Here is a 24,401-nt window from a genome sequence, read left to right on the forward strand (position 1 = left end):
CGTGAACTAAATCTGGTTACGTCGTGAAACTGCAGATAATAGTTCACATCACGTGAAATGGTAAATAGTTCACGCTGTGAAAAGGGCTACTACCCCTAAGAAGGAACTCTATGCATTCACCTTTGGAAGAAGTAATAAAACACAACCGTTGTAGGAAACTTACCAATGCTTTAAGCTCGTGTCCCTTGAGGTCTCCAAGCTCACTTCGAGAAGCTCCAATCCTCCAAGCTTTATCTCCACGTTGTCACCATAGAGTTGCTAGGAAACTTACCAATGCTTTGAGCTCGTGTCCCTTGAGGTCTCCAAGCTCACTTCGAGAAGCTCCAATCCTCCAAGCTTTATCTCCACGTTGTCACCATAGAGTTGCTAACACCACGACACAAGGTAATCTCTCTCTCTCACTTCTCTACACAAGCATGCATGCATACAAGCATAGAGAAGGCACATTTACTAGAGTACTCTCTCACACACTCTCTCAAGAAAAGGTAAGAACTCTCATAGCACAAAGAGGGATTGTGCCCATTCATTATCATGAGAAAATACCTTATATACAATTGGCCCTTATTCACACTTGGGCACATGTATGCTTGTATGCATGCATACAAGCATAGAGAAGGCACATGCACTAGAGTAATCTCTCACACTCTCTCTCAAGACAAGGTAAGAACTCTCATAGCACAAAGGGGGATTGTGCCCATTCATTATTATGAGAAAATACCTTATATACAATTGGCTCTTATTCACACTTGGGCGCCAAAAAATTACTAACTAAGGCCTTGGGTGGCCAATCTCTCATAATGTTACAACTTTTATAGTGCCTTTGCATGATACTTATTAATGTCCTCAAACGGAGGAGCATAATTGTTAATCTTAACTGGGATTAACAAATTACTAAGCGCTGAAGCATAGCCTGTAAGGAGAATTAAAGCCAAATTTTATTTATTTTTTAATTATTCTTTCTCTCCTCTCCCTCTAATTCACAGTAACGGCGGAAGGGCGATGGGGAAACTCCCTTTTAGTCGCACTACGCGCAGTTGGTGAAATCTTCTTTTAAGTGCTGACCATTGGACTGAACGTGCACCGGGCTATTGAAGCTTTTACAAAGCTTTGATGATAAGCTTAATTAAAGCTTTTACAAAGCTTTGATAAGCTTAATTAAAGCTTTGATAAGCTTTGGTTCAAGGTTTATTAAGCTTTGATTAAGCTTAGTTTTAAAGCTTTAAAACTTAAAGCTTTTATCTTTAAAAAGCTTAAAATAAAGCTTTTACATATTTTCCAAGATGGATTCAAAGTGGAGTTTGTGGGGATAAAAAAATTCAACAAGTGGCCAAAACTTGGGCATTATTTCATGAAAAAATTTTGAATTCTTTTCGCAGCCTCTACAACAGATTGGTTAAATTTTTAGCTACTTAGTACTTTTGGATTTAACCTCTCAGATTCAAATCGAGGGATTTAAGTGTCGAATTGAAGTTTTTGTTGATGCTTTTGACAAGTTTCTTTATCAAATCAACAAATTTTGGAGGTGTTAAACAACTTGCCGAAGTCAACCAACTTTGGATTGGTGGAGTATTGACTTGATATGAGCTATTGCAAAGTGTTCGAGGTGGAAAATATAGCAAGAGTTTTGAACGAGCTTCTTTTTGAACTGTCGACATCAAGGCGTTATTGGATTATTATTCTTATTGTTTGTTGGATGCCATCGACTTCGAGCGCTTCATCAAGGCTTCTTTTGAATACATGGGAATCATATAAGCTTGTTATTTTTTCTATTTTATTTTTGCACTTCCATATTATTTTGCCTGGTTCTTCTATAATGGCAACCTATCCTCTATCCAAGATCAATTAAATGCAGTTCAAGTTCAACTCGTCACAGTGAGCGTAATCAAAGAGAAGAACTTGAAATAAGAATTTCACGCAAGAAAAGAAGAAGATCATCTTTCGAATGTGATTCTGAGGGGCATCGCATACGCAAAACAATACAAGCTACTCTTCAAGCACAGGAAAGGAAGAAGGAAAGCAAGATTTGCGACAGAAAAGCTTTCACTTTGTAGAATTTTGATGGTAAGAAAGAACCAAAGATCATATTTTTCATGGCTTAGTCAACTTGACGACTATTTTTCTTGGGAACAACTTTCGGAGAAAGACAAAGTCAAATGTGTTGCCAATCATTTGGTTGAAAGTGTATCTCTATGGTGGAACACTATCAATTAAGGACCAAATAGGCCAAGGACTTGGAAGGAATTTCAAAAGCTCATCAAACAAAACTTTCTTCCACCTCAATATACAAAAAGCCACGGCGCGTCAACAATGGGATATGTTACGCTAGCTTAATAAAGAAATTGTGCAGTTGTATGTGGATAATTTTGGCAAACACTTATCCAACTTCAGGCCATTGAAATTGTGCAGTTGTATGTGCGATCGAAGGAACAAAAGTAGAAGTTCTGGATTAAAATCAGTCATTTTAGAGCGAAAGTGAACATGTTCCATTCTCATTCTTTTAGTAATGCCATTTTTCTAGTGACAAACTTTGAGAAGAAAAATGGATTTCCTAGGGACACTACAGTGGCGGATTCTCGCATTCTTCAGTTTTCTCAATCCAACCCTATTTCCAAAAATTTTGAGAAATTTCAATGTAAACATGAAGTAGTAAAGGACAATGGTTCACAAGCGAATGGAAAGAAGACCGAATCAACAAAGAAAAATAGCAATGGAAATCAAAATTCTTGTGTGATTACATGCTACAGATGTGACAAAGGAGGACATTATGCATATACGGGTGCCCAGAGAAGACAAAGAATTGAGTTGTGGCCATGAATGTGATTGAAGATGAAGACAATGACAATCACTCCAAATCATGACTTCTACGACTAGCAAGGTAAGCCTAAAACTCATTCTTATACATTGTTTAATATGAAAAGAAATTTAGAGTCCATAAGTGATCTTTTTGCCATGCAAGAGGAAAAAACAGTTCTTCTAAAGTATGCTTATTAATTTCCTAAATAGTCAAAGAGTAGTGCTTAGTTAAATTTAAATTATCTATCATAATAGTTTCAATGACTGATATGTACTTTCTCAACATGGAAGAAAATACATATTAGACTATTCACTATTAAGACTTCAGTGAAATAACAATGATGTACATATGTTTTTTGATTGATCATCGAAGGATATATGTCACTTATTGTCATTTCACAATGAACCCATAGACCTTAATATATCTATAAATAGATTTCAACTAAATACTTTCTACAAACTATAAATAGATTTCAACTAATGGATGAGTTGTTTGTGATACACACTCGTCTTAGTGTTCGTGAAGGATATTCTTTCTGATCTCTGTGATGGTACTTTTAATGATATTTATCTACGATGGATAACTTATCACAATTAAGTGTTGAGAGGGATTCTATTTTGTGGTAGATACTCTATCCTGACTCATTTCACTTGCTAAAATTTAAATATACAACTGAGGACAATTGTAACCCAAGCAAGAGGGATGCTACAATTTATTTATTTTTGGGTGACCCAACAAGTGAAAAGAATATCTTGGACTAAGTTGATTGTGAGTGAATCTAATCAATGGTAATGTGTGAGACCTATGGTGTGAGTTTGATTGTGAGTGAATCCGATCAACTCTGTGAACACATGCGACGTGTGTGAAGACTTGTGAGATGTGTGGTGTGAGTTTAATTGTGAGTGAATCCAATCAACTCTGTGAACACGTGCAAAGACATTGTGAGTGAATCCAATGCAGGAGTGAAGCCGATTGATTATGTGTGATGCATGGTTTACGTGTCAAGCATGGTAGTGAATTTAGATAATGATTGTCAGTATTATTTTTATGAGTAATTCCAAAGTAATTCTGATCTAACATTGTGGACTGTTTTTGAGTATAGATCATAAGTTCGGGACAACAAAGGTGGACATTGGATGGAATTATCTAGTCATGCACACATGTGTGCAAAATAAGCTGTGGACTATTTTTTAGTATAGATCATTAGTTTGGGATAAAAAAGGTGGACATTGGACATAATTATCTAGCCATGCACATGTGTGCAAAATAATTAATTTTGTATTGTTTGGCCCATTGTACATATGTTGGGCAAGGTTTATTTTCGATGAGATACTTTACAAGCATTGGACTATGGTTCAATTTTATAAAAGCTATGCTATTTATAGCTCCAAGGGCTAAATTTATGAAATACGATTTACAAGCTGCGTGTGGGACAGGAGCCACACACGTTGGAGGGAGGATTGCACCCAATCTTGTGTTCTTTGATTTTATGCTCTTGAGTTATGCTATGGTCTTGAGTTATGGTTTATTTAATTTATTATTCAATTTGTGGAATATTCAAATCTCCATGTACCAAAGGTCATGTAAATGTGTGTGTGTGTATGTGTTACACACACAACACACACATTGATGGATGGAGAGGCTATCATGGGTGTTTGGCAGGGGCATTAAAGTGAAGACGGATGTTGTTGCAAACAATGCGGGGTGAAAGCATCAGCCAAGGTGGAAGGAAGTAGGGAGGGCGACATAAGCACTTGGGTCGATATGTTGCCAAAGTAGGAGAAGCAGTGTGCTGGTGTAGCAAAGGGGTGGAAGCGATGGGGGTTATGCGCTCTCTCTCTCTCTCTCTCTCTCTCTCTATATATATATATATATATATATATATATATATATATATATAGGAGCATTGAGGGCGAAGATGGATGCTGTTGGCAACAATGTGGGGTGAAAGCATCAGCCAAGGTGGGAGCAAGTAGGTAGGGTCAACACGCTACTTATGTGGGTGAAAGAATCAACCAAGGTGGAAGAAATAAGGGAGGGTGACGTAGGCACATGGGTTGACACACTACCAAGTGAGAGAAGTAGTGTGCCGATGTGTGGCAAAGGGGTGAAAGTGGTGGGGGGAGCCAAACGAGCTAACGATGCTGGCAAGAGCTGAGAGTAGTAGTGCATCGACATGGTAGAATGGCGAAAGTGATGGGGGGCAACGAGACAAGGGCTTGCAAAGCGAATTGGAAGCGAGCAGCAGTGTGTCCATGGAAGAGGGGAAGAAGCGGCTTTAGCTTGCTTAACCTCCTCTTGGAGTCTTTGGGTTTCATGTGCCTAGACTGCCACAATCTTGGTTGTTTCTAGTGCTTATTATTAATGATAGAGGGCATCCATGTCCTGTTGGTTGGCTAGCTCCCTCTAGATGGCCTGGGCAATATTAAATAAGCTCATTCTTAAGCCTACGGATTTCGCTTTTTGCTACCTTAAGCTCAGCTTCTAGCTTGGCATTCCTCTCATTGGCAACTTGAAGGACTTGTTAAGCTTCTAGCACTCTTCTTGAATAAACTTATCCCAGCACTTGAGCTCATGTTGTTACTGGAGGATGTGTTTCTTGGATGTCTTGACCACATGGCCAATAAGCTTGACCCACCGGTGAGTGTTGATTTCTAAAGTGCTTAGGGGAACTAGAAGGTCATTATGGGTTAGGTCCAGTGGAAAAAGATGGTGCATGAGAGACCAATCTATGGTATCCTTGAGAGTTTCACAAAGGGTGGTGTGGGATGGTCCCAATGGTAGAAGACCTACTGAAGAAAATATTGTAGAGACTGGGATAATGTGGGAGTGAGTCATAGATTTGTAGAGGGTGGGAGGAGCATGCTCATGGGTCACTTTGGTGACTTTCTTAATGTGCCTCTTTGGCTTGGGCTCTAAGCAACTCTCCCTAATGTGCATCTTTGGCTTGGGATCTAAGCACCTTGTTAATCACATTGGCTAACATTACTTTGAATGCACGACAACATTTTCGAGCCATACTTTTTTTACTGCGCAAAGAGCTTCATATAAATGCTTATGGAAAATCTTTGAGCTTATGATGTGTAATGCTAAAAGATAGCCAAAATCAAGCTTATGGAAAATCTCTGAGCTTATGATGTGTAATGCTAAAAGATAGCCAATATTGAGCTTACGATGTGTAATGCCGATAGTATATACTTAGACTATGATGTTAGCCTACACTAGCTTTTGGGTCCCTAGACATTGCTTGGGTAGTCGGGCATTATAAATATGAGCCTTGTATATATCACATTTTGACTAATGAGAAAACACATAATCCCATTTTCATAATTGAGTTTGAGTCTTTCTTACTCTTGTGATTGGATGTTTGCGTGTATGCTTTCTTCTCTTTGATGCATGCTTACTTGAGGATTGTATGGGTGAGTGATGGTGTGTTGATGCTAGTTCTCTTCTCCCTCTCTCCTTCTCTCCCCTTCTCCCCCATGCTCTCACTCACCAAGGCATTGAGGTAGAGGTTGAGCTTTCCATAGCTCTCTCTCTCTTTGCTCCCTACCCATTTACAAAGCTTCCTTGTAGTAACAATGGGGAAGGCAAGGTTAAGGACCTTAGCTCTCCACACGATTTACTAAGAGTGGCTAGAGGTACAAGCGAGTAAGGCCCTTGCATTATTCCTCCTCTTGTCTCTATCGTGCAAGGCTCAACTGTTCCCAAATCAGTGAATATATTTGGTGCCTAATTGTGCTGGGGAAGCACCCTAGCTTAGGACTCCCTTGTTATACTTTGTATTTGGAGTATTGTCATAGCCTAGTTGGAATGCAAATCCATCGGTTGTGCTGTTGTTTAACTCATGTTTTGTTGTTTGTTTATTATTTCATTGGTTATATTGGTGCAATGAAGCATGGAGCAACCCTTCGAGCTCAAGTTGCATGTGTTTAAGTATGTGTTCCCTTCCATCTCCTTTGATTCAAGCTCTTTTTTCTTGCATTTGTTAAAATTTTGAGTTTTGGTTCATTCTAGGCATTAATCATGTTATTAGGTAATTTAGGGTGCATTAATCATCCTATCAAATTAAAAACCCAAAAAATTACATCATTAAGTAGGAATTGACAGGAAAAAACCTTGATTTCTTGGCAAAAAATGTGATAACTACTCTCTAGTTTGCTTGCACATGTGCTTGACAGTAGAGCTTGCGAATGCACATTCACAAGTAGGAACACACATTCCTACATCTAATAAGGGAAATCTGGAAAATATTCTCATTAAGGAAAGGTCAGAAAATATTCCCTCCATAAATGACCATAAGGATAAAAATGGCTAAAAATTGAACCATCACGTGGCCCAAATTTCCACCAATGTAGTTGGCATAGTTGTCAGGCTCATATATGGACGTACCCAAATGGGAACACACATTCTTATCTTGTGAATGCAAGTTCTCAAGTCAAACACATACCTTGCCATGTATGTTCGTATCTCCAATAGCCACGCATGTTCATATATCCCCACACACATTCCTAGACTTGTGAACGCATGTTCTCAAGTCAAACAGACACTTGGCCATGCATGTTCTCAAGTCAACAGACACTTGGCCATGCATGTTCCCATCTCCTCTAGACACCCACGTTCACACATCCCCATGTATGTTCCCAGTCTTGTGAAACGTTCTCAAGTTAAAGAGACACCTGGCTACACATGTTCCCATCACATTTGGATATGTATGTAGTCCCAAAGTGGGAACACACATTCTCACTTATGAATGCATGGGCCACCACTCAACTTATGGACTGATTAGGGTGTGCTCTAGGCTAATTATCCTTTCATGTACATGAGATCATGAAGGATTTTTGGACTCAATCCCCCACTAGAGGAGAGTCGATGTAGAATTGAGAACACCATCTCAAGAGGAATCACTACATGCTTCACAGTCTATGGGGCTACACAAGAATTAAGAAACACTAGGACAAAGTATTCAAGCCATCTCAATAGAAATCACTGCACTTAATAGTTCCTTAGACTTCACAAGAGCTAAGCAACCCTAGTGATAGAGTATTCAAGCAATAGTGAAGATGCTAGCTTGATGATTGAGGCCTATTATTGGGAGTCTATCTCTGCAAGGCCTCATATGGACCAAGAAGTCAGAGTACCTGTAGTCTCTAATTGATTTCTTTCTCTAGAGCTACCCTTTGACATGGTAGAGTTGGTCAACTGGGTTCCATCGGGTTCCTTGATGGGAATACCCAATTGTGAATGCGGTCTCTAAGGTGTCAAAATCAGCCTTGTCTTCTAGTTTCAATGATCGGTACCACTACCCCAGACACCTCCAATCTAGATATGCTGACATTGATAAATTCTCTGTGATAAACAGCTAACTGGAAGGACTCAACGTTGCACAATGCTTTATACTTTGAAAAGCATAAAAACTTTAAGCCATGTTGTAAGAGTGCCCTAGGTTTCAATGATAACTTCATGGGAACTACTTCAAGGAATACCCTTGATGGGATCCTATCTGAAGCACCATTTGGTACAGCTCCTTTAAAGGTTGGCAAAAAAGGGAAGGAACCATAGGCCATACACCGACAGCAGTAGAAGACCTAGCGGTCACACTCATGTAGCAAATGACAGAGCAATGGAAAGTTGGGCTAATAAAAAGACAACATAGGACAACCACGTCTAGCAGTCGCACTCATGTAGCAATGGAAAGCTTGGCTAATAAAAGACAACATAGGATAACCACATCTATACCCTAGACGTGAGTTGGTCGTGCTAACCACACAAGCATAGAATGCCCCCGCCTAATACCCTGACAAGGAGAAATGTGGTGCATATACTGCATGAGGACATGAAACCTGGATACTTTCTATTGCTGCAAGAATCAACCCTAGAGGTAGCAACTACTAATCACACTAGCTCCACCCATTCATCACCTCGCCTTGTCTGCATCATCGACAAGGACCATGCTTGCTAATGCACCTCACCCGAGGCAATATGTGCCTCAAAGAGGAGTGCTAAGAATTCTAGAGTTACCCTTACTGCCTCCATGTTGCCACACCAAACTCCCATTCCTTGAGTGATCCCCATGAACCAATTGACCCTGAAAGAAATACTTGAAGGGGAGGAAGAGGCAATAGGAGAGAACACTATCTACCTAGAGCCCCAAGAGGCTTAGAGTCCACCGAGTCAAATCGTTAGTCACTACGTTCAAGATGGTGACAATGTCTACCCTATCTATATATAACTGTAATGCAATCTAATAGAGGGAGAGACATCAATGCCTTAGGATCTTGCATGCCGTTGCACTGCAAGGTGGCACAGTGTCCCATTAAAAAGGCTATGGCAGCAAACTGGCACCAACCAACCCATAACCATTAGCACCTCTCTGCACTGGTTGTGGCATTGATCACATATACAAGGATTGCCCATTGAGAGCATTTGCCCTAGGTCCAACCTAAGAGCATAAGTCAACTACGGGCATTAACTTGCTATGCATTAGAGATGGGTTGTTACAAATACGTCAATGTTGTGTGATGAGAATACAAAATAGGAGGGAAGTTGCAGCTCACGAAGCTGGATAAGCTTTAGTTTCCCGTACTTAGAGGGCACAGAGACCAGCCTGTTGGATGAGGGAGAAGATGCTCTACACACACACACACACACACACACACACACACACACGCACACACACACACACACACACACACACACACACACACAAAGTGAGAGACAAGCTCAGAGAGCGAGAGGGATGAAGCTCGATGCTGAAAAGTACTCGATGACAATGATGAGAAATGAGTGGAATACAAGAGTAATAATAGAAGCCCTAGCCCTAGAGCTGATGTGGCTAACACACAAGAGTGTGTTCACATGGGAAAAAACCCTTCTTACTAGCACATGGTAAAAAGTGCCCGTGTGTAGGGCTGTTTACACCAGGGACTTCCTGGCTAACCAGGCTAACGAACCCCCCTGAAGTGAATGGTGTGAACATGTATAGGGTGTAGCAGACTACCCTGGAAAGAGTTTTGGTAAGCCCATCTGCTACATTGGCCTGTGTAGGCACATAGGTCAAGGAAATCTCTCTTGCATGGAGCCTTTTCTAACATAATGATAATGCACTTGAATGTGTTGTCTACACGACTGCATATGCGCTCTGATTGTTAGTGAAAAAAGGGTGGTAGAAGACAGTTGTCCAATACCAAGATTTGCTGATAGACGAGCCATACACATTCCACAATAGCTGTGAATGATGCGATGTACTCAGCTTCACAACCTGAAGTGGCTACTACGGAAACAATTACCACTATTGGACACCTTAGTGTTAGCACATCATGCCCAATAGCTGTTAGTGTCGGCGAAAAACATAAAGAAAACACATTTTTGCTTCACGGCCACTGAAGCTCAAACCCCATGAGAAAATTATGCAGTTCATGATTTAGAGCCTTTAGACCATCACTCAGATTTCAAAATCAAATTCTTGCAATATTTGCATCCACCATCTTTGACGTATATTAAGGTACTCTAGGTAAATATTCATTTCAAGATTTTGTGGTCCGTAATAACCAGAGTAAATATTAATTTCAAGATTTTGTGGTCAGTAACCAGAGTAAATCTCTATCCAAGAAGATAAATATAAGTTAGGGAAGGAAAATGTTGTTACGCTCTTAGTCGAAAAGCTTCCTTCCTTACCACCATAACTATGATTTCCAACCCACTTCCTATGGAATCAAGGAAAAGATTGGGATGGATAAATTATTTGCCCCAATAAGTACCTTATATGCAAGAAAGCAAGGCCCAAGAACTAAATAAATGTTGAAGCTGGGGGGGCAATGCTGAAATCTGCTCAATTGTGACACTGCATATTGAGTTTCCAGGCGGGTACTGCATATGGAATAAGGCATCCGACAATTCACTGATAAGGGGCAGCATCAAAAGCTTCTTTGGAGGTAGCAGCCCCCCTTGATTGCTATGAACTGGATACTCAAATTATGCAAAAGCCCAATGAACCTCCAGTAAATTCCACTATCAAGCCACCACAGATGCCAATTTCACTTTCCTCAAGAGAAGACCGAGATAAGAACCAGTCCATTCCACAAACGTAAGGATACTCGAAGGAGAATTAGGTGAAGAGATAAAAACTTTGAAGCCATTGTCTCCAAAATACTGGGAGATGATAGAAGAGTGCCATCAAAAGGGCATGTACACATTCCATACAGTCTTGATAGCTATGTAATTGATAATGGACATACCCCATGAGACATAGCAGGACTGACCACCTTCCTCTCCTCCCAAGCCCAAATATTTGTTCGCTTCTTGTTGCTGCTGCAAGGAAGCCCAAGCCTATGGAAGGCCCGAAAGACTCCAAGGAAAACAAAACGCTAAAAGGCCCGAGTTTTGACATCATTCACATACGATTTAGTATTCTCATGAAGTTTCCTAATGAAGGTCCACCATCTTCTTCAATATTTGTAGCTTCTTCCCGTTTTAGATTTCTTGGTACAATAAACGATTTCAAATTTGAAATTTTCATCTTTTTCTTCTTTGGCTCATTTATTCAAACGAGAACCAAAAACGCATGCACTGGTGGGAGATATTCCCTCACGTGTGAACAGCTCCTGCTTGAGTCACTCAGGTGTGACAGGCATGTTCCACCACCTCAACACCCCCTCAAGAGGTGGACTAGCCTCACCCCACTCCAGAGGCGACAACCTCTCCCCCTCAAAATGTGCGTGACACCACTAGATAGCCCACCCCGTCCACCCCCTCCTGCCCCCCCGGACCACCCTCCACTGCTTCTAAAGAGACCGCCAAGATGGAGCTTCTTCATCTCATCCCAAGGTCTAAGGGACTACACCTCTTCATCTTCTTCCACCTGAACTTCACAAGGGAGCATGGAGTCTACAAACACCTCCATAGTCATGAAGTTCCGCCCAAGGAAGCCAGGTAGCGGGCTGGGGAGGAGTGGGTACATCTCTCTGCCCGCATCCGCCCCTACTTGGAGTGGCTTCGACACACCTCCTAGTATGTATTTCAGTGGGTAGAGTCAGTGGGAGGAGCCACACCTACTAGTACCAGCTTTTGGGCCCCTTCAGTGGGAGAGTCAATGGCTCCCTAGTCCTTGGACAAGCACAATGGCTAATTCTGCTAGTTGGGAGACCAGACCGAGCTGCTCTCTTCCGCCTCCCTTCTGACAGAAACTTAGTATACAGACCTTTGTATAAATGTTTGCTCTTATGTGTGTGCGCGCGCAGTTGGAGTGTGTGTGTGGGGAGCATATATTAATACCAAGTTTTACACCCACTATTGGACACTGATGACGTTAGTGGGGATGTCGTAGTACCTAGTCTATACTATGCATGATGGAGTTTATGGTTTATTTTCTTGTGGATGACTACCATGAGGTTATAAATTGCACTTTCTTATAAGGTGAATTTGGGCATGTTCCTAGATTCATCTAGGTATATCCCTTCTGGTCACACCAAAACAGTGAGGTAGCATGGCTCTTGTACTCTCGCACCACAACATTTCAATGGTGACAAAATGGCTATAATGCCGTTTGACACTAGACCCCTAAGACTAGCTATGCCCGCATTGGGAGCTCATTTGTAGTCTTGCCATCTGCTGGCAAGCACACTACAGTGAGACTATTGGCAGGTGAGTCCACTCCCTCCATGGAGACCATTCAAGTTATCTGGGGGGTTGACTTCATTCACACCTAGTGGGGATGCTTAGAGCACATGGTAGGGGACTCAGAGTGCATGCACCCCCCTACCGCCCCCCCCCACACCCCCATGCTCTCTTTCTCTAATGTAGCCTCCCTCCAGAGAAGTCAACCATGGATAGACCCCCCTTCAAATTTTATGTTTTCTTCCTATCATAGATAGTGCTGTATCACCCCTCTTGACAGATGTTCTTTTAACTTCTAGGAGGATTTATTCTTGGGAAAAACATTGATGTATGTATATTAACTAAATCTAGCATCAATGCTATACCTAAAAGGGGATATCAATATAAATAGATCATTTTTTTACTATGAGACATAAACTATACACATGAGCCTATAGATGTAAGTCTAGAGGCATGAGCTTGGATACATGAACTTGTAGACGAACCGAAATTGACCTTTCCCTTGCTCAAATTTATTTTCAACTTTACAACATTCAATACTATAATAATCTACATACAATTGATCGAATTTACATTTCTTTACAAATGATTTCATTTGGCTCAATTTTGTTTAGCAAGCCTTTAACAATTTGAAGCAAAAGTCCAAGAAGATATAACCCTTATATCACACTAAAATTGTCCATGCAAAAATGATGCCTTATGAATATTTGTAATCGCGTCATAAGGCACCCAAGAGGGCAGTAGAAGACTTTAAAGCAATAATTTTTTAAGGTAACTAGGTGAAGATTAGCCATTAAGTGTGTAAAATCGCCTTTTTTTTTCCCCTTCCAAAATCTTGCATAGAAAATCTTGGCAGCATGCCCTTAAGCTTGCATAGAAAATCTTGGTAGCATGCCCTTAGCTTGGAACCACCTTATGGACTATACACCAAGAGCACAATTTCAAATGCTTCTTGATTCATATATGAGAATATAAGTGAGATAATTTGCCCAAGCTCACTCTCTGAAATTTACAAATTCCAAAATCGGACCCTTCTCTTTTGATCCTTGAGCGACCGTTTGAGAGCTATGATTTTGAGCAACAACATTGGCTTATGCAACTCAATGGACAAAAATATCACATTTTTGAGTGTTGCTTACACAACTCAATGAACCAAATATATTCAAAGAGCAAAAGATCACACACCTTTCCCAATCTCAAATAATTTGAGGCTGCACACCCCCTTCTTCATCAGCCCTTGGAAAATGCACAAGGAAGTGCTGCTTGTCCCAACCTCCCATTTGATGGCTCCTTGGCTTGAAGACCATGGCTACTCATTGACACAGACTTAAGCTTGGCCTCAACTTCAGCTTTTATCTTTGTATTCTTCCCACATGTTACAGTCTTCATGTGAGTTCCAACGGTAAGCTTCTATGCTTCTCTCTTCTGTAGCTCATGGCAATGCCCGAGTTCAATAAGGACCAAGCACTGCTCCATATAGATGTGATCTAATCCACCACCCTCCATCCATACCGGGCACACATCTACACGTATGTAGCAAATCGTTGTCTTCAATTGGGAGGCCAAAAGGTAGTGCAAATCATGATGCCATGTAAAGACCATCAAGGTGTACCCAAAATAAAATAAAAATCAACACCACCAGTTCCCAGTAGTTATTAGCTTAATTTACCTTAGAACCAGAGAGTTTACTCTTAGAAAAATGATATCCAATCAACCTAGGTAAGTATTTCCAAAGAAGACGATAAAATTATAGCCTTGCTCTCCATTAAGATTGAATACTAAAACAAATGAGAATAGCTTCTAACATGACATTAGTGGAGAAATAAATGTGATGAAACCAAGAGTTTCAATGTGGTACAAATGTCTCTAATGGCTATTAGAGCAAAGGTGGCAATAATAAGGGCAATAACCCATAGCCGCATCAATGGCAGAAAGAAGCAGAATGATTCCCACCCAAACAACCCACCATAGCCTTAACGATCCTCCTTAGCATTAGAAACTTCATCCTACACCAAGCAACATAGACAGGCCGCCTGCTGCTCCAGCTCAATCCCATCTTTCAAGCTCTCAAATAGGGAAGCCACCTGTTATCTTTACATGTTCCAATGTTCTCCTCAAGCCAAATTGCACCATAGATGCATGGCCAGCTCGAAACCCTTCGCCGTAGATAGGTGAGGAGTCCATGGCAATTTGATGCAGGAAAAACTCACCAAGCTTTTTCTCAACATCAGATTTCGGGCCTTTGTGGTTCTTCGATGTAGAAGACGATGACGACGAAGATGAAGCAGCACTGCTTGAGCCTGCCATAACCTCAGACTCAAGCCACATATGAGCAAGGACTTGGCAGATTCCCTCTTCCACATCAGGCTGGAGGTTTCTGTAACCTGCAGTATAACAGACCAGCCATTAAACAATTCACTATGCTGATTTTTAGCACCCGTGGGAAGGGATAAGAAGGGCCTTGCCTATCCGTCTACATCCCATCTGACACTACCTTGTCAAGCTTGGAGCAGCTTAAAAGAGGATAACCAAAAACTATGGATGAACTATAATAAGTGGATAACTGAAGGATTCAAGAAAGCAATAGTGCTGTATACAGCCAAATATATAAAAGAAATACTGCCAAGGTCTATCCAATAAACTGACAGCTCTGGCCAGACACTTACCATTAAGACGAAGCCATGCATGCATCAGTTCATGTGCTAGTATCGACCCTGTAAGTAGCCTGATTCCAGAAAATAAATACATTTTTCAGTGCAAGGAAACTTCTGGGCACAATGAATCATGCTACAAAAAAAAGTAAATATCTATGTATATACACATGTATGTATACATACAAAACAAAGACACATTACATACATACATACAAAACACACATTACATACATAAATATGTAATGCGCAATCTACATGGATTGGATGTAAAGTGAATAACAGGTCTGTTGGTGCGCCCCCTTAGCAGCTCCCTCCCATCGCCAGCATCTCGTGCAACACCCCCAGCCCCTTTGTGCAGCTGCCCCCAATCCCCTTTCCTGCCTCACACTGCCCTCCCCTCCACCACCTTTCCTTCGTGCAACCCCCTGCCCATCAACCTTCCCCTTCACACATCCCCTCTTGGCCTCCTCTCAGTCGCCCTGCCTCTCCGATGGGCAGCCATCTTTTTTTTCTGACTTCAGCTATTCGGTGTCTGCCTGTCCTTCTTTGTCCACCTGCCTCCCCCCTCCTGCCTTTTTGTGCCGCCCGCCCCCATGCCTTTTTAAGCTCGCCCCTCCTGGCCCCCGTGCCTTTCTAAGCTCGCCCATCCCGACCGCCATCTTCTCTCAAGGTTCCTATTTTGCTCTTCATTCAGTGTTGTTTCTCGGTCTCTGGTTTTACCCTTTCGGAGGACTCCATGGAAACTGCTCCACTTTCCCCTACCAAGACCGTCCTTCATTGCCAGTTATCTGAAGCGGATGTCCAGCTCTTGTCAACCAATGTGGCCTCGTTGCAAGCCTCTTCTCTGGTCTGCAAACTCATCGTAGCCAACCAGCCAGGGGCAGATACAGGACCTCCTGCAAGCCACTTTGATCAGTGAGCAAGGTCAGATCTCCGACATCCAGTTCCCGAGGAACAGCTATATCCACGTGGAGTTTGACTCTGCCGCCTTGGCGGACCCGGACTTGCTACACAGCCTCATCGCATCACGCAATGCTCATGCATACGTCGCTCGATGGCACCGCGGCTTCTTTCCTAACTCTGATCCCCTGGCATCTGCGTCACGCTTCCTGGTGACAGTTTGCTTTGCTGGCCTTCCCAAAGAGTACCTCAACCTCCCTCATGCGCTTGGCACTACCCTTGGACAAGTCAATGAGACCCTCCAGACAACACCTTCAACGGTCAGCGGGTCTCCCATCCATCCAGGTGCTCATAGCCTCGCCTAAGAACCATAGTCACCAAAAATGAGAAACAGGAATGGAAATGGCACCCCCTCGGAAACGGAAACCGGTGGGAAACGGAAACAGGTAGGAAACGGCACATATACTTGATTAATTAAATTACTGAACCAAAACTAGTAATTACAAACTCAACAGCTAGACTTTCTCAAATTTGCATAAAAGAGCACACATTTAGAGCAAGAAAAGAAAGGACACCTCAAGGTTAAATTTAGAATACAAAGTACAATGCAAATACATCAGCCAAGTTTGGAACTCATGAGTAGACTCAAACTTGTGAGAGATGCACACCATCTAAGCCCAGATCATCATAATCTATGAAGTCATTGGAGCTGCAATCCCCTACTTCACTCAAACTACCTATCGAGTCAGGCGGTAAAGTGGATTGCTCCTCTACCTCTTAACTTTTCTCACCCTCCTCTAACCAATGCTTCCAAAATTTGGGGTTCTCATAACACTCCAAAAGACGCAAATTGGCGCTCACAAAAATTAGATCATCGGTCTTTGAGTGCCAAGCCGGTTTCACTTCTTTGAAGCGATATGGCTAAACAAGCTCCATAGTTGCTCTAAACAAGAGGAATTGACCACCTGGCTTAGAATCTTGATGGCCAATTGTTGCAGCTCTGGAGTGTCTGCCCCATAGTCCTCCCACCAAACACATGGATCAGTTGGTGAAGCGATTTGTTAGAGCATTGGCTCTTCCAAACCTCCTCCTGCAAGCCTCGTAATCTGCCAGCTGATCCTTGATAGTTCTCTGCTTTGCGATGTCAAGTTCAAGTCTCTCCAAAACTGTCCCATCCATATGCCACTCCGATTTGTGTATTGATTGCCTGTTTGAAACTAGGGGTCAACCATAAAACTTGTTGCGTGCATTGATGAATGGTACATATCCCGTCTATCTTGGCATAGCTTAAAACCTGGTATTTATGTTCATCTAGCTCGATATGCTCCAAGTTTTCCACCATCTTGTCCATCCCCTCGTAAATCTTTCCAATGCATGGTTGAAGTGAATATGTCATCATCAACAAGTGGATGCGTCTCACCTACTGTCAAATCCCCACGGATTCCCTCGTGATCGATCTTGGTTCGAAACTCGAATCCTGCAAACAAACGAACAACAAACAACAAAGGGGGTGCAGGCCTGACTCACCTCCCAACCATGACAGCCGTGGGCGAGCCCACAGTCTTGGCTGTCCCCACCGAGCCACGAGCTGAGCTAACTAGGTTGACGTACCGACCAATCTCCTCCTCGCGACGTCCCATACTGCCACGAAGCTGCCCTCGCGGGCCTCGAGACTGCTATCGGCCTCGGCTGCACAAAGCAAGTGCACGTCTGCACTAGATCCAAGCTCCAAGACCATAGAGCTCTCACAAACTCGCGAGACACTCTATCTCCCAATAACTAACCTTGGCCACCCTTTTATAGGCTCTTGGCCGGCCATCGGGCGTCCACACTTGGGCGCCCGCCCGTCCATACTTGGATGCCCGCCCGTTAGTATATCCCTAACTCAACTCGTCAATCAGCTTGCCTAGTTCCAAGCCTCGAAACTAGTCTTGCATGCGTATAGCACACGGTAGATACACACGGTGCACATGACATACTCCCCTTCCTCTAAGAGCTCACTCCTGAGCTCACTAAAAAGCCAGGGTAATCTCTCTGAAGAGTAGTCAATGTCTCCCATGTAGCGTCCTCCTCAACACGATCCTTCCACTTGATCTTGTATTCCGTGATAAGCGTGTTACGCAATCTTCGTTCACGAAATCCAAGAATCTTTTCAAGTTCGTGCGGAACAAATGTCATGTCCTCGACATTTATAATTTCTTGAGGAGTAACTAACTGATCTGCTCCACCCAGTACTTCCTTAAGTCTATTGACATGAAATACAGGATGAACTTTCACATGAGAAGGAAAATCCAATTCATATGCAACTGAACCAATCCGTCGTGTAACACGAAATGGTCCACAGTATCTAGGGGATAATTTCGGAGATCTACCTGTCCGTAAAGTCTCGGAATCTTTCGGAACTCGCAAATACACCATCGTTCCTTCAGAGAACTCTCTGGGTGAACAATGTCTATTAGAATAAATCCTGTCTCGGTCTTGAGCACTTCTAATAGATTCCTTCGCAACTTGTAACATTTCCTGCATATCTTGCAAAAAATTACGTGTTGCATCATGTTGAAGTCCTGAGAATCCTACTGTAACAGGTGATCTTGGTTGAAAACCGTACATGACTAGACCCTGTACTCGTATGCTTAGTACTGTTATATGCAAATTCTAACATAGGAAGATAATCCTCCCATGAACTCTGTCTTTTGGATACATATACTCGAAGCATATCCTCCAAAATTTGATTCACTCTTTCAGTCTGGCCATCAGAATGAGGATGATCAGAGAAACTCAAATTCAAAGTTGTTTCCAACTTCTCAAAAACAAGTTTCCAAAAATCACTTGTAACCTATCACTGACTATGTCCTACGGTAACCCGTACAGTCTAAACAATTGTTCGATAAACTGCCGTGCTAATTGCGTAGCTGTAATAGTCTTCCGGGTCGGTAAAAATCTAGCCATTTTTGTCAAGCGATCTACCACAACCCAAATAGAATCGTGGCCTTGATGTGTTCTTGGCAATCCGGTAATAAAATCCATGGAAATACTTTCCCATTTATTACTTGGGATTTGCAAAGGATGCAACAACCCAGCCTGTCTAAAGCGTTCAGCTTTATTTGCCTGACAAATCTGACACTTGAGAACATAATCTTCTACATACCCTTTCATCTTCAGCCAATAAAAAGTGTGTTTCACTAATGATAGTGTCCTGTGTACCCCAGGGTGTCCAGCAGAAGGGGCGTCGTGACACTCCTTCAAAATCTTGGACCTAATGTCCAAGATCTGTGGTACACAAATTTTGTCATTATACGGAATAGCAAACCATTCCGAATCATCCACTGGCCTCCTGCAGCCTGAATAGTAGACTGCTCAGTCATCGAGTCTTGGTCAATCAATGAGCTCCTGTCCTGGATCTTCTGCCAAAATGGACCAAAATAACTATCAGTCCTGCAAAGCCCTCTCAATGACTGAAATAAGTCAGTAGAAATCTCGGTAAACGACAAAGAATTCACCTCTCTAATCCAACTAAGCGCATCTGCGATACTATTCATGGACCCTTTCCGATAACGGATCTCAAAATCAAAATCTTGCATTAACTCTGCCCAACGAGCTTTCCTGCCTCTCAAATCATCCGTATCACACACATACTTGATTGACTGATGATCAGTCAATACCACAAACTTGGAGCCATATAAATAATGTCTCCAAACCTTGAGAGCATGAATCACAGCATAAAGCTCCTTCTCAAGGGTTGGCCAACGAGATTGAGTGTTGTCTAGCTTTTTACTTTCAAAAGCAACCGGTCTACCATCTTGAAATAAAGCAACCCCGATAGTATAGTGACTGGCATCAGTTTCAAGAACATAAGGCCGACTAGGATCAGGCAATGCTAAGATAGGTGCTTCCTTGACTTTATCTTTCAAAAGTCTGAAGGCCATATCCAAATCGTTATTCCAAGTGATAGGTTGATTTGACTTACGTCCACGACCTTTCAATAAGTCGGTCATCGGTAGTGTGAGCTGAGAGTACTCCCGTACAGATTTCCGAAGAAAAACAATAAAACCGAGAAAAGAACGAAGTTGTTTCACTGTTCGTGGTATAGGCCAGTCCAAAACCTTCTGAACTCGGTCATAGTCAATGCTCAATCCATCTCTAGTGATCTTGTGTCCCAAGTAGATAATGTCGGTCATAAAGAACTCACATTTACTTAAGTTAGCATATAGTCGATTCTGTCTTAAAATAGATAAGACAATCGTGAGGTGTCTGACATGATCCTCAAGAGTACGACTATAAATCAAAATATCATCCAGGAACACCACCACAAATTTCCCCAAATGTTCATGAAAAAGATCGTTCATCATTTGCTGGAAAGTGGCTGGAGCATTGGTTAACCCAAAAGGTAATACGAGAAACTCGTAATGGCCATACCTAGTCCGAAAGGCGGTTCTTTCGACATGCCTTTCATGAATACGTATCTGGTGATAGCCAGTACGTAAATCTATCTTCGTGAAATATTTCGCTCCTGCTAACCGGTCAATCAGGTCATCTGATCTAGGGAGAGGATAACGGTTCTTAATTGTCAGCTTGTTCAATCTCTTGTAATCTATACACATTCTCCAAGTATTGTCCTTCTTTCTCCTAAGCAACACAGGTGCATCCCAAGGTGATTTACTTGGACGGATCTGGCCCATCCTCAAATAATCTTCGAGTTGTTTAGCCAACTCATCTTCCTCAGCTTGGCTCATCCTATAAGGAGGAATAGTCACAGGATGAGCACCAGGGATCAAGTCAATACGATGATCTACTGCCCGTTTAGGTGGTAAACCCGATGGCAATTCCTTAGGAAATACATCTTGAAACGAATCAAGTATCTTCTGTAATTCTTTGCTTTCAAACACACTTAATTCATTCACATCCAAGGAAGGGATGAGAAAAGAAGAAAGTGGAATCAATACACAATGGAAAGCGGTATACAAAGAAGAATCCATTATATTTCCAAAATCAATTGTATTTACAAGAGGTCCCTGAGAGGGATGGATACAATCACCTAAAATACTATACTTGGTGTCCCTATGCTGAAAAGAAAAAATATGACTAGACCAATCTATCTGGACGTCAAGAGTCTTAAACCACTCAATCCCTAATAACAAGTCTACATTTTCCAGATGCATGACATAGCATTCCAGAGTATCTTTGTAGTCCTGAATCTGGATTGGAAGCATCTCCACCTTGCGATCCCAAACTTGTCTTCCCACAGGTAGACGTACCTCATAAGTATGATCGCTGAGTGTCGTATCAAGACTCAATTTCTGCACAAGTTTGTAGTTAACAAAGTTATACGAACTGCCAGGGTCTAACAGAATGTGAATTTTATGGCCATTCACTTCTCCATAAACTCGGAGAAGATCATGCATGCCAAATACCTTAGAATTGAACAGACAATCAAAACAAGTACTAGGGCGAGAAAGTACAGTAATTGACTTACCTGTCAAAGACAACTGGTTAGCTGCCTTTGGCTTGGGTCCTGCGTTTATCTTGGTACCCTTTTGCTTCGGGCACTCATTACGCATGTGTCCTTTTTCTTCGCAGATAAAACAACGTCCTTTCTTCTTGAGCTTCAAAGCCCTAAGGAGTCGTTTCTTCTTCGCTGGTGTCGAACTTGAATTCTTCAAAGGTTGGTCCGAAGACTTTCCCTCTGTCGTGTTAGCCATAGGTGTGGAGAACTTTCTTTTGTTCTTGTTCCCCTGCTCGAACACGGGTTTCGACTTGGAAGAGACCATCGTATCATCATAGATACGAGCTGAATGAATGGCCTCGTCCAATGTTTTACATTTGTTATTTTTAACCTGTAAACGGTACGAGTCTGGTAAACCAGCTACGAAAAACCCCAACAAAGTAGTGGGATCCATCTTTGTAGCTTTCATCTGCAAGTCACGAAACTTCTGGAGGTAGACCTCATAAGTGAGGTGCTGCAAGGTCATGGTCAAAGCTAAAAACCGGGCAACAACATCGTAGTCATCCTCTTTCTTGAGGAATTATTTCTTAAAAACGTCTTCAAATTGTGCCCAAGTCATTGGCTTAGGGTTGAGTTCCTTCCACCAAAGCAAAGCTTTGTCGGACAGGAAACCTGCTCCTAACTGGATCTTGTTTCCATCATCATATGGATGAAACTAAAAGTGAACTTGCCACTTATGTAGCCATGTGTCCACGATCTCCTTGGTTCGCTGCTTTTGCTCGCCCCCGAACGGTTCCGGAGTAATGTTGGGGCCTAAAGCTCAAGCCAAGGTATCCATTCCCGAAAAAGTAGAGAGGGTAGTGGTCAATAGAGCGATGGAGTTCTGCAAAGCTTGCATCTGGGCTGCGATTTGTGCCTGACGTTCTGTCGAAGAAGCTTCGAGACCTACTTTGAACTCTTGGAAATCTGATTTTGACACAAAATCGTCAAAAAGATCGGCATCGGTACCTTTCGTCGCCGGCAAGCCTTCGCGTTCTACAAGGGGCTCCAACTCTGATTCTTGGGTCGACATCGTGAAGAGGGGACGTGGAGAGAAAATTCGATCTTTGCACAATGAAAGTGCACGGGAACTTGAGAGCTTGAGAGCTTGAAAACTTGAGAACTTGAGAGATCTTTTGTGTTTTTTTTTTCTTGAATAAATATATATATACATACATACATACATATATATATATATATATATATATATATATATATATATATATATATATATATATATATATATGGATATATATATTTCTTTTCTTAAAAAAATAAAAACCTTTAAACTGTGGAGGAGGGTCTTTTAAAACTTAGAAAATTTTAAACTCTCAAAAAAACACGAAAGCTAAAAACGTAAGCTTTCCTTGATTTTTTTTTCTTCTCCTCCTGAATTAACCCGCCGGGCTGCCATCGTGGACTGCTGATGTCACCTGCAGAGCTGCTTTCGCTAGCTCTCCTGCCGGCGCCACGCCAGCCTGCCGTCGGCTGCACCTTCGCTCGAGCGCCTGCGCCAGCTTGTCCGCCAGTGTGCGCCTCCCCAGCCTGCTGTGCGTGGTCTGGGCATCAGCCCGCCTTGCCTTGGGCGCCGGCCTGGCCTGGCTGGCTGCGCTAGCCTGGCCGCCTGGCTTGGCAGGCCTGGCCACGCAAGCCTAGGCGCCTGCCAGCCGAGTGGCCCTGGCCGCCCATACCCTGCGTCCTCAACACCCCGTAGCATCGTACAGCACCCGGCCAACGCACATGACCAGCAGTACAGCGTTCGCTTCGCACGCTCTCTCTCTCGTTCGTTCAATGAAAAGCAACAAACGTGCTTTTTTATGGTTTCTCTTCCTGCAGTTTATGCGACTGCACCAACAAACATGCCTCTTCTTTGCAAAAGCAATCGACCCTTATTACACTACCATCTCCCATCAACATGGGGTTCTTTGATGAAGAAAAAACACATACCAAATCTGAAAACTGCAGTATGCACAGAAAAAACAGCAAGCTTTTTTAACACATACCGTTCTTCGACCTCTTCTTCTCTACCTACCGACTTGCTCGTTCACGAGGTATGCTCTGATACCACTATCAAATCCCCACGGATCCCCTCGTGATCGATCTTGGTTCGAAACTCGAATCCTGCAAACAAACGAACAACAAACAACAAAGGGGGTGCAGGCTTGACTCACCTCCCAACCATGACAATCGTGGGCGAGCCCACATTCTTGGCTGTCCCCACCGAGCCACGAGCTGAGCTAACTAGGTTGACGTACCGACCAATCTCCTCCTCGCGACGTCCCATACCGCCACGAAGCTGCCCTCGCGGGCCTCGAGACTGCTGTCGGCCTCGACTGCACAAAGCAGGTGCACGTCTGCACTAGATCCAGGCTCCAAGACCATAGAGCTCTCATAAACTCGCGAGACTCTCTATCTCCCAATAACTAACCTTGGCCACCCTTTTATAGGCTCTTGGCCGGCCATCGGGCGTCCACACTTGGGCGCCCGCCCGTCCATACTTGGGTGCCCGCCCGTTAGTATATCCCTAACTCAACTCGTCAATCAGCCTGCCTAGTCCAAGCTTCCCCAAGCCTCGAAACTAGTCTTGCATGCGTATAGCACACGGTAGATACACACTGTGCACATGACACCTACTCCCACCAAAGAGGGTCTCCGATATGCGACACGGATGTCTTCCCTGTAGCAATTTCAGACCACGCATGTCTTTTCTGTAGCAATTCCAGACAAAGCATGCCTCTTATACTCATCACTCATCATCAACTGCTTTAGGGTACTAGAACGCTTATTAAGGGATCCCAACATGAGGAAGTTGTATCCAAAGCGAGTGTCTGACTACTTGCGCAATTCTCTAGATGACTTCTTCCTAAATACAACCACCAAGAAAGTGTGCCTGTATAGAAGGATACTATTTGGGTGGCTTGCTCTATGATGGGACCAATCCACTCCAACTTCCCAA

General features: G+C 42.7%; 1 protein-coding gene across 1 annotated transcript in view; it reads right to left on the reverse strand.

Moving 5' to 3' along the window:
* Nucleotides 1-14,150: 14,150 nt before the first annotated feature.
* LOC147623814 (LIM domain-containing protein HDR3-like) overlaps nucleotides 14,151-24,401 on the reverse strand; it is a 39,908-nt gene continuing 29,657 nt past the window's right edge. The window contains exons 11-12 of the mRNA XM_086820441.1: nucleotides 15,076-15,134; nucleotides 14,151-14,793 (exon numbers count right to left, since the gene is read on the reverse strand). Coding sequence (XP_086676567.1) covers nucleotides 14,477-14,793; nucleotides 15,076-15,134 — 376 coding nt within the window. The 3' untranslated portion in view covers nucleotides 14,151-14,476. The remainder of the gene's footprint in view (nucleotides 14,794-15,075; nucleotides 15,135-24,401) is intronic.

This window comes from Cibotium barometz, chromosome 26 (assembly GCF_041138505.1).
Source record: "Cibotium barometz isolate CiBa-2024 chromosome 26, ASM4113850v1, whole genome shotgun sequence".
Taxonomy (NCBI): domain Eukaryota; kingdom Viridiplantae; phylum Streptophyta; class Polypodiopsida; order Cyatheales; family Cibotiaceae; genus Cibotium; species Cibotium barometz.